Source organism: Rhea americana, unplaced genomic scaffold, assembly GCF_003343005.1.
Source record: "Rhea americana isolate MKP2758 unplaced genomic scaffold, rheAme1 scaffold_184, whole genome shotgun sequence".
Taxonomy (NCBI): Eukaryota; Metazoa; Chordata; class Aves; order Rheiformes; family Rheidae; genus Rhea; species Rhea americana.
In genome coordinates this window covers 990,836-1,002,955 of record NW_028185972.1, presented here as the reverse complement: position 1 = coordinate 1,002,955, position 12,120 = coordinate 990,836, and the positions used below count along the sequence as shown (strand labels likewise).

The 12,120-nt window shown below is 35.1% G+C and overlaps 1 protein-coding gene across 1 annotated transcript in view; it reads right to left on the bottom strand.

The window, feature by feature from the left end:
• The window catches only part of POLA1 (DNA polymerase alpha 1, catalytic subunit), a 214,148-nt gene that overhangs the window by 107,545 nt on the left and 94,483 nt on the right, over positions 1–12,120 (bottom strand). The window contains exons 32-33 of the mRNA XM_085302080.1: positions 6,394–6,575; positions 4,698–4,829 (exon numbers count right to left, since the gene is read on the bottom strand). Coding sequence (XP_085158206.1) covers positions 4,698–4,829; positions 6,394–6,575 — 314 coding nt within the window. The remainder of the gene's footprint in view (positions 1–4,697; positions 4,830–6,393; positions 6,576–12,120) is intronic.

Here is a 12,120-nt window from a genome sequence, read left to right as displayed (position 1 = left end):
ATGCTGCCCCAAAACCTATGTGAATTTTATTGCCTCTTACAATATTATCTTGCTTTTATCTTTTAAAATGTACAAAATACTAATGCAAAACCTGAGAATATATACAGTAACCACAACAGTAATATATATATATAAAAATAATAATTCAAAGATCTTGAACTAGTGTACCAACATGCTTTTATACTGCGACCTAATGTGCAAGCAGTAGACCACCCCACCACAGGTAAGAAATGAGAAATTTTGAGGGCTATTGAACACTGAATTTTCTCAGCAGAACGGTACGAACTTATTTAGCAGTGTTCAATAGCCTTCAAACTCACTTCTGTCTGTGGGTTAGGTCCAGGTTTTTCAGGAGAAAAAGACCGTAAAATGAAAACAAAGCACAATATAGGCTGGATAAATATTTGTTCAATATCTTTTTATCCCTTTTAAGGTTTGCATCATTTTATGCATTTTAAAAAGTATGAACAGACGTAGAGATGTCATACATTATTAGCCAAAGAGCACATAAAAATCATCTATATAAAAACAATTTTTCACCTGTAACAATACTACTAAGGCTACAGGTGTATATTTGAAAGCATGACAAGAAATGGTGATTCAGAGACAATAAATTCACAGTCTAACCCATTTAGTATGAATTTTGATACTGCTCAAATGATATATACCATATAGGGTATTTTTAGTTCAGCTCTTTTTAAGTTGGTAACCTTCCCATCTCAACAGCTCAACATCCTAAGATACAGGATTCATTTTTATGAATGTGAATACTGGTATTTACAGGGCTTTTGAAAAATGTGATCGCCCAGTTAACATTTATTTATCAAACTCTCAAAAATGAGTATTTGAGTATTCAAGTTGGAAACATAAAACAATTCCCATCATAATAATTAGATACTGTTACTATACAAGAAATGACACCATTCTTAGCATAAAAGTTGGCCAGTTTTTCCATTTATGCTTGCATGTTTCAGCCTTCACCCATTCTCTAGCATGGATRTTTCATTGATGGCTGAGGGTAACACTTCAGAAATGAACTAGCTAAACAAACTTCCCAGCAGCACTTGACAGAGCTACACCTATTCTTCCCCATTTCCAAAGCAGTACAGAATTAATTACCAGTTCTATGGATCTATTGTAAGTATAATAGACTAAAGAGCTATCACAGACACATTTATTGTAAAAGCACAATCCCAAGAGTGTCTAGTAGAGGGCCAAAACGATTAACACAAATGCTTTGTCAGATCAAAGATAAAACCTGCACCGCCCAATTGAGGAATGAATTAGAACAGTGGGTTATCTTTCAAATTAACCAGGGCAGTTAGTGAGGAAAATTTCATGAAAGTGTAATTCTTAGCCTTTGTGAATCCACACAGCAGGCATTCTGCCAGCTGACAAGATGATGAAATTTTCATGCTTAAAAAAGCCCTCTTCATTTCCCAATTTAGATTAGCTAGCATTTCTCTCTTTTCATCTATTTGCTCTTCTGAAGCAGAATTAAAAAAAAAGAAAAAACACAGCTCAATCTCTCAAAGAATAATGCATCTCTGAAAAGAACTAAAATCTTTGCATGTCATTTTTTTTTAGATAACATATTTACAGTTAGGGGTAAGATTATCAAAACTGATACATGTTAATAGTATTAAGAAATTCATAAAGGATGGAGCAATGGTAGATGTGTTTTACATTGGAGATATAAAACATTTAATGTTTAATGGGGAAAAAATGATCAGAGAAACGGAAAATTTTACACAAAAGTGAGTAATTTACAAAAACAATGGGATTGTAGCAGGCTTACAAAATTCTATTTAGGCACTTAGGTAAGCATCTTTTTAAAGCAAGAAAGTAAATCATCATTATATTTATCTATCAGAATCACGTGCCAAAAATAGCAAGCAGATTTTATACTTTATTTAGATTTTATCATGGCTTCCCCACCTCCTAAAATTTTATATGGCTATAATACAAAAGCATTTCAATAGATTAAAGGAAACAACATGCAACGGTCTTAACACACTTATAACCTGATTCAAACCTTACTGAAAAACTAAACCTACTCATTTCAGTGAGCTGTGGATCAGGCCAAAACTCTTGATAAAGCTATAGGTAAAAATAAAAGGTAAAAATCACTATCCTAAAAAAAAGCATTTTCACATTTATGTTTTTGTGTTATTTGTCATTTAATCGGTATACAAATAACAGTAATATCTTTAAAAAAATCAGAATAAATGGAAGGACATAAACTTAAATGACTTATTTGCCTATTTTAAATTGATACTTCTGTATCCTTTAGATGTAACCACTACAATAGTGGGCTGCTGAAGAAAAAYCTCAAAGTTTCACAAAGGTTTTGCTCAGACAACTCTTCTGCATATTACTTCTGAGTGTATTGTTATAGCTTACGGGATTATATATGTTAGTGCTAACGCTYATTTGATGAATTTCAACTCCAGCTGTTACACCACAACAACAAGGACTTGATGAAAGGAATAAACTAGAACTCACAGCACCCACTTTTCTAAGAGCTAACAGGACAAAAATTTTTCTCACCTAGCTCAACGGAAAGCCCTTTTTCTAAATGAAAATTACTGTCCCATCTGGAAGTTACTTCTGACAAAAAAATAATCTTGCATTTCCAGAGTCCAAATGTATTCTACAGTTAAAAAGTAATTTTAAACCTTATTATTTTAACTAACCAGGTTAAAACTTATTTCTTAGTACTAAAAATATAATCAAGTTTTAATGCTTTCACTTACACRTAGAAATAAATTCATTTTGGAGGTCACATTATGATCTATGTAACATATAATAAGATATTTAATAGATTTCAATACAATGTAAAGCAAACTACAATGTTCAATATTCAAATACCTCACAGTTTGATGCATAGCTTAATGTTACAAAAAATGGAGAATATAGTAAAAATATCACATGGCTTTTCACCACTACCAGTGATAAGAATTTTTCCTGTCCTCAAATGTATCTTCCTTCACTCACAAAGTTTACTATTGCACATCTGACACCAATAAYGTTTTCTAGCTTTTTATAGGCAAAAAATTATTTAGCACTTGGCATTGTGTATTATCATAATGTACACACMTAAAATCTAGAAAAGTTAAGTAGAAGTAACTTTCACACAAAAGTAATCTGTGTAAGTATACTACCTTGACACATAATACAAACGTTATATTATATAATGTAATAGCACAGTAAAATCATTTGACTGATAATTTTGCAGTCAGATGCGCTTTGAAATAGAATAACATAACATCTTGCATTTTGGGCACTTTACCTGCACAAGCTGTCTACCTTCAACTTCAATGCAAAGGAACAATATCCGGCCTTATAAAACACTGTCTGAATTTAAATAGTCTAGGCTAAACTTCCACGCTCCTTCTGAAGCAAAGGTCTTCAAAAGATGTATTTATAGATTCAGAAGCTAACATATTCCCGGAAAAGAGCTTAGAAAATACTTACCTATAATCACAATAAAAGTTAATATACATGAAAAAACACAAAACTCACACTTAATATTAAACCATAATTAAACTTATTGAGACAAATTATTAGTGTTGTAGCTCTCTGCAAAAAGTACTTTGTAATATTTAAAGAAACAAACTMTGCCATTCATTTACAGGTCAAATTTTCAAAAACTATTTAGATTTTGGTGTATACCCAAGACTTTGATKTCAAAGGTTCTGAGCAACCAATACTACTACTTCCTTCAAAACTGATGTCTGATGACCTGGCCCTACATTACATGACCAAAATCCTAAGGCAGCTAAGAGGATGAGGAAATCTATGAAAATTTAACCAACCAAAATGGTTAGCTGCCATTTCACAAAAYGCGATGCCTTCAGCATGTCAGAAATGCAAAATCATATTTACATAATTTAAAAACAATGTATTTTTCTTTTCTAATAGTCACCATTCAGGACAGTGTAAAAGTGGGATTTTCAAATACTACATGTTTTTTACCCACAATGCCAYAGAATTCTAGCACCTACTGCTGGTGTTATGGATTTCTTGCACTGTCCAAGGAAAAAAAAATATATATATATATAAATATTTATATATATACATATATATAAAATAATACATATAAAATTAATTAGCTACCCATCTTTCTGCTCTGGTTCTTTTTCCTCTCAAACTTTATGAAGAAAGATTCATAGGATTTTCATCTGTTGTCCTTCACAGATTACTTTTTTTTTTCCTCCTTTTTTTTAAAAAAAAAAAAAACAGAACTAGACCCATTTTTTCTTTTCACAATGTAAAGCAATGTAAATTAATTTAGACTGGAGTAAGAGAATCAGATTTCAATTACATAAGAAAATGGTATCTGCATATTTGAGAGGCTTCACAGATTTTCTCAAAAGCAGTAAGATAATCAAGTCTCTGTACTTTCTCCTCTAAAAATCTGAAGAATAAATATCTACTGCATCTGTAATAATGCTGAAAAACACAGGTATAGATTTTGCATATGATTATCTTGACATGAGACTGAACTAATTGAATAAACAAGCATTCCAAATTAGTATTTCAAAAGCATTTATTGATAGTTTATTTTCATAAAGTTGAGTTTTGTCATTGCATGCTACTGTTCTGTACTATTCAGGATGTAGTATGACAGTCACTAAACTCAGCACTCTTTGGAAAACTCTATTCATATTGCAGATTATTTTCTGAATACTTACATTATAATATTTTCTTAGGTATCGTCTAATATCCAACAGTAATTTGTTGCTCATTTGAACCACATAGTTGAAAGGAGGCTCCTCACAATCACTCTTGCTGCACCTTTGCAAGCTGGGTTCAATAAACCGCCCCTGAAAATAGAAGTTTAGAAACAGTACATCATGACAGCAGATGATGGCAGCTAAGTTATCACAAGCATTTGTATATGAAGTACCTATATAGACATAGTACATAGTTTTAAAAAAGAATAGTTTTAAGAGTTTGTTTGTTTTTTTCCAATTAAATCTCTAAAATCTGGGCCTTCTTTCTTCCCATCACTGTTGGCCACACATCCATAAAGACTTCTCTAACACGARTTTTTCCATTCTCTTCTTATTGAAAGGTCTTTTGGAGAGCATGCTTATGGTATCAATTGAGAAATTACCAACAGGGCTACACATACAGATCTCATTAAATAAGGATGAGSTGATAATATTTTATTTTCCCCAAATGCAAAGAATAGATCTTAAAAGTTTACACCATCTCACTGACCAAAACCTTCAGAAAGCCTGGAATTAAAACTTCAGGTCCTAGAAGTAATGTGTGAACAGTTAAAATTGATAGAATTCTCATTAAAGTAACATCCTGTTAGACTGGTTATAAAAAATTTACAAAATTTTTTTCTAGTTAAGGCTTAACATCTAAGCTTGTTTGCTCTGTCTTGATTTCCCCCCCTAACACTAAAAATTCCAGGTGGAAGAACTCTTTTTCTTTTATTTTTTTTTTTAAAAAAAGGAAGTTCGACATCCACTTCTTTACAGCTAGCCCATCTGCAATTTGTCAAGCCTCCACGCAATTTACTATCTTACTTACAGCTGTAATGAACAAAAGTCAAGGATTTTGAAAGTACTGCTCGATTCGCGTCTGTCTTTTCCTCTTACTTGCTTCCAAAGACTGCTTTATTTTGATTCAAAAAAATGTGAAACATCTGCTGTTTGTCCAAATTAACTTAAAATAATTACTTTTAATTTAGATAAAAGATTTATTTGCTTTCATTTTCAAGGTTTTCACTACTCTGAAGCTTGCTAATTTGCCAATGACTAATACATGCATAACATCGCTGTAGAGTTAAATACTTGGCGCTATTTCAAGTTGTGATCCAAGGTCAGAGATACATTTTTTGGCAGAACTTCCCAACAAGAATGTACCCTGATGACTTTTTATGTTCAATATACAAAGACAGAAGGAAAGATAACACAGAAAAACTTTTCTGTCAAGAATGGAAGTGGGATGGAAGAAGATAAACACAAATTTTAAAAACACTTGGTTCCAATTAGTATGATTTAGGATAAAAAATTGCCATTGCTAGAAGCMGGTTTCATTAAACAGAGAACTCTAAGTTAGTAAGGTGTTAAGATAAGGATTCCTTAAAAGTTACAGCAACAATCATTCATGAATGTGGGCAAACAGATTAATGAAGCAAGATAATCTCACATGTTCTCCTAGACTACAATGTTCCCAGCTGAAATGCAAAAATGGGATAAACATTTCAGCACTGTCCTATCAGCAAATTTCWGTTCCAAAGTTATAAATAACAGGACTCCAACAATATGGTATCTTCTTCTGCAACACATGAATCCCATCTGAAAAGCTCTTTTTTCTACAGGTATTTTCCCCCTCATCAATGAACAGAAATGAGGCAAAAAAGAAACTAACCGAACCATCAAAGACATTGTCATAAATATTCTCTGTTCCGCATTTGGGGCAGCAAAACTTGAATCTTTCACAATCCCTATATTTCTCCTCATCAGTGAGCTGAGCTGGGCCACCAAGCAAGGCATCATTTTCCTCATCTTTTTGGTAATGGTGATGGATTCGGAATTGGGAGGGATCCAGTCCTATTAATAAGAAATAAAAGTTTCAAATACTAAGAGGTCAACCATACAAGTAAGCTTACTTTTTATAGGTTTGGTAAAACAGATGCAAAAGTTACAAAATGTAAATTCAGAAGCAAAAAACCTACCCTCAGGAAAAGAAAATACTTTATAAAACATAAAGACATTTTACAATTTTTAACCACAAATGAAAGTTCATGAAACACGAAGAAATGGTCTACTTATCTTCTTACGCAAGATTGCTTTATAAATAAAACAAGCACATTGCATTATCATGGGAGTATGCAACAGAACATTTTGTTTCTGAGGAAACCACTCCTAACGGATGGCTTTATTGTTATTTTCTTCTTAAGTTTCATTGAAAATATTTCAATAAAAATGTGCATCATTATTAAGAAACAGTCTTTAAATCAAAATGGCACCATTAAAACTGAAAACAGAGAATAAAAACCCCATTAAAGAAACACGGGTGCACTGCTATTACCAACTCCTTCAAGTCCGTATACAACTGCCAACTCTGATTTCAATGCAGTGGTCGATTTCATTTTGGCTCAGTGGTTAACAGCATGTAGGTTTCAATCTAATGCAGTGGTTAAAATTCAGCAGCAGCAGCAGCATTTAAAACGACAGCACTGGAGACAAACTGCTTTATTTTTCATTGCCAGAACTCAAGAATTTAAACAAATAAATATACAAAAGCAATTCTAAAAATACTGATTTAACCRCAAATAAATAAATAAGTAAGCGAGCACGGATCAAGTCCACTGCCCTAGGAACAAGACTGCCAAAGTAAACTTAAGAGAAACCCACATTTTTGGTCATCCTTTGTCATGCTCAATTTTCTAAAAGTCCATTCATGCTATCTATAATTTTAAAAATTTGGAAAATAGTACATTCTAGAAAAATATAATCTAATGMGCATGTACAGGAAAATGTCTAGGCAACTATGGCTTACATTAGTAATAATAGGAAAAAGATCAAAGGAAACAGATTTTTTTTAACACAGGCTAATTAAGCCAAATAAAAGATTACCATGTATTATCCTACATCATGTGTAAACTTCAATAACTAATGTAACAACCACTACAGGAAGAAATAGAAAAAATTATAAACAGGAAATGAAGCTAGATGTTAAAATGCTTCTTAACCTTACCATACAGTACTAACAGATCTAAAGAAAATCACTGAGAAAAAAATACTCAGTTTTTCTATTTAAATATTAGCACACTTACAAATCAATTGTTATACAGGCAGATAAAGACTATCTTTACAGAAAAGTTTTGATATCTGTGATTTTAGTATCACTATTCTGAACAGCTCTTTTCCAAGTATAAAATAAACCATATTCAAGGAAGAGAAAGAAAGAAATCCATTGCCAAAAAAGTTCAACTGGTCCTTGATAAAGTATGATTTTCACAAAAAATGTAATAATTCTTTCCAATTTTATTTTTTTCTTAAAAAAGGAAATGTCAATACATAAGGGTCATGTTTTATCTCAAAGAGATTCTTAAACTTTTAATACAGTTTTACTCTATTCATTAAAAAGAAAAGTAAAGCAAAAAACATTCCTGATAGCACACTATACACTCTAATACATGTAGTGCCTTAAAAGAGACTCTGTGTTGGGGCGGGGGGAGAGAAGGGGCTTAGAGGGGAAAAAAAAGTTGGTAATGTATTTATTCTTTTAAAAAACAAAAAGTATATTCTGCAAAAAATATTCAGTAGATAAAAAGATTTTAGGAGGAGGATTTGAGTGTTGTTTAATATTAAGATTTTGCAAAATGAGAAATACTCCCCTCCCCCCCCCCAAAAAAAAAATCACACACAGGTTGGATCTAAGATACTAATGGTAAATACAAATATTCTCACTTTGGTGTGAATTCAGAAGTGGAATGAAAAAAGATCACTGTAACTTTATGATACAGATCCTATCAAATGTTCAGTTAGAAATCTATCTTGTTTCCCAAAACAGCGAAGTATTTCACTAAACAAAAGATAAAGGAGATACATTTTGTCTTTCAGTCAACTGTAGCTTCCCACTATTCAGTCAAAAACTGTGAGAGCAAATAAGCACACGGACATTTGGTAATAGTTTAACAGAAGAATATGTGTCTTTGTTAGTGGAATCTAAACCACACCTATTCCAGGACTTTCTTACCTATTTTGGCTGGTGAAAACAACTTGAAAAATATTGTGACGATTCAAGTGTACACCTAACTTTTGGTATGCAAACAGCCCCAGTGAATTCAAAGGGACCTATGTCTCAGGCTTTTAAAGCACATGCCTACCTTAATTATCTGGTGGAATTGGGACCTATTTTATCTATTATGTCTTTTCAGGGACAGTTGGTTCAATTAATCCATTTCAGCACACCAACTTGTATCCCCTTGCAACAGGTCATGCTGGCTGTACTACCCCCTACTTGGTAAACAAAGTAGGGAATATCTAATGGATGGAAATAAAATACGGTTTTGGTAATTTAAAAAAAATGAACAGAATGAGACTTTAAGCGATTAACTTCTTTGAACTCTTATTTTTTACATGACRTCGAGAAAAATCAAAAGGTCTTTGACTTACTCGAACATAAAACACTTCTGGGACTATCGTTAAATTATCTGCACACAGGTAGTCTTTCCAACCTCACAAAAATTGCCAAGTTGCATATGTGACAAAGAAGAAAAGCACAACAATTAAAAAAAAAAAACACAGCTCAAGTTGGCATGACAGAAGTAAATAGTGAAAGAAAGTTCCAGAAGTTGTTCCTGATTTTTCTAATGTAATTGTTAAGTCATTTATTAACTAGCAAGCAAAAATGTCATTTAAGAAGCTGGGTAAAGGTGCAACGTAATTTATTATTCACAGTATTTTCACACGAAAATTTCTTCAGGTCGTTCTTCCCCAAATTCCCACCCTCTGCTGCTCCTGCACGCTCCCACGGCGGTAACACGCGCGGTGAGCAGAAAGCAAAGCATCGCACGGGCTCCAGCGCCCAGGGGAGCAGGTGGGAAAAGYGCTCCCCGATTCTCCCGCTCCCACGGGCTCTTCCACTAACTGAGCGTGGGCTTCGGTTCTGGCTCCTGCGCTCGGAAGGCAGGCGAGCCTGGAAGCGGGCTCCCCGGCCGCGCAGGCGAGCTAACAAGTCGCTCGGCTCCTCCGAGGTTTCGCGGCGGCCGAGGCAAAGCGCGGCCGGTGCCGCCACCTCGAGGTGCCGGCTGCGCACTGCCACGGCGCTCCCGAGCGAGGCCAAGGCAAGCCCGCCTCGAGGGGCCCGCTCCCGCCGCCCGGCCGCGCTTCGTCCGCGTCCCACTGTTGTCCCCAAACCGCSAGCCCCGCGTTTTATCCAGGGCGAGAAAACTTGCGCCGAAGGCATCCGCATCTTAAAAACGCGCGCTTTTAGTTTTTCCTCAAACTTTGCCCRAAACGGATCCGGCTGTGTTTCAAAGCTCGGGCACTTTCTGAACGGGGAGTCTTAAAAGGACGTGGGACCAATCCGGGGTTGGTGGGGTGAATTAAGTAAGTAAATAGTCAATCGGTCAGGTCACTGCACTGAAACAAACGGAGGGTCGAATTCCAACAAACACTTCCCTGCATAGGCAAGACTAGCTCCAGACAACAGTACCTCATTTTATTTAGAAATCCCAGCAACAGAATAAAAAGCTTTGTATGAACGGGTCAGTTTGCTCTCTAAAAAAATCTAGCCTCTAAACCTGCCATTAAAGCAAACCCGGCACTGCTAACCATTTCTGACTGCAGGCCCCACTGCAGGGGTTGCACTTCCCCTTGCAGCAAAGGGACCCATCCCTTCTCTGCGAGCCTCTGCAGAGACATACCTGCAGGCTTTAATCTCCTCACATTTCCCATCCTACTGTGGCAGCCAGGATACTGTGCAATATCTGCCCATCAAAGCACACACGTAACACAGCTTAGCAAGGCCGAGTTTCTGAACAGGCCTAGAGCACCCCCTCCTCTCCCTGGCACCCCCCCCAAAAAAAACCCAACTTAGATGACAAACATCAAAATTCATATACTTTGGAGTTTACTACTGTACCGTCATGGATTTTCATCTTCAGTTCTGTCACTCTATTCTTGCTTCACTGCGTAATGCGAGATTATTACTAAAAAACCCCGACGGAACCTAATGTAATTCCTATGTGCCATGAGGAGACCACAGCTATTCCAGTTCCTCTAAGAGGAGTTAGTCTGGGTAGCTGCTAAGTATTAAAGGCACTGATTAAAAAGCTAAGAAAAAAAAAAGAAAAGAAAAAAAATGTAGTACTTTTAATGTGGTGGGGGACTTCCTTACTAAAAGCATCGACAAGACACACCATGAAGGAAGGAGGACTAGGAAGCACTCATAATGACATGGCTGATCAGGAACCATCTCCCTAAAATTAGATAACCTTCCTAAGAAATAACCAAATGTCAAATAATTTACAGAGCACCTCAGACACATCCATCTGCAAAGCACTAGCACTCCTGTTGCAGAGGACTGTGACACAGTCTAGGAAAAAACTCCTTTTCTGCAGTCASTATCTTCCATAATTTATAGAAAAAGATATGGTAACAACAACAAAAATCTCATGCTTAAATGATCCTGCCTCYAGGATTATGTATTTTTGACAATACAGAAAAAATGGGGGGGGGGGAGTAATATTTATATACCACCACCAAACAAAGAAAAACGTTACTTCAATATATTAAGAAAAGTGTTTTGCAAATATAGTTCTTTTTGTTTAAAAAAAAAAATACAGGTAGTTTCAGGATGAAGCAAGCAAGGCCTCCAAGCAGGCTTATTGACTGCACATCTTTGTATCAGAAACCTTGACAAGCCTCCTCTTGTCAATGCATTTTTTCCCCCTCAAGAACTTCAAGACAAAAGAGAATGAACAAAAAATTATGCCTGTGAGGTTCTCATTTTTAGGAACAATGAATTTTTATCTCTCAAAGGCCAGGCAGACTTCCTACAAAGTCCAAAGACAAAAGACAATTTTCAGCTTGATTCTGTGGTGAATAAATGCAATTTTTAGGTGCAGTTATTTGCTTTTGTTCCTGAGTGTCTAAAGTGAGTTTAGTTAAAATAATTTACACAGACAAGATAACTGAAAAATAATTGAATGAGGACAAGAAAAGAAATAAAACCCTTTTGTTTATTTTAATATAAGCCAAGCTATACTAAGCAGAGCTCAATTTTATCTGCTTGGACTAGTGAGATGACATGTTAATGAAACATCCACCTAATAAAGAGATTCTGTTAAATATGAAATGTATATGTTTCTTTCTACAACCATTTTCCCTACACAGACATACACTTCACATAACTAAATTACATCAGACAGAGGAGGATGCTCTCAATGAGGAAGCAACCGAGTTTGAGTCCATGAATATGRTACTTCTATACCCTTCAGAACAGCAGCTTTCTTGTTCAAAATGGAAAATATCCTCTTTTTAAGAGGACATGAAAACCAACAAGGATTTGGCTGTGTTACAGAATGAAAATACTAAACAAAAAGGCCCACCTTAACAACACAGAGCAATTTTCCTATTCGCT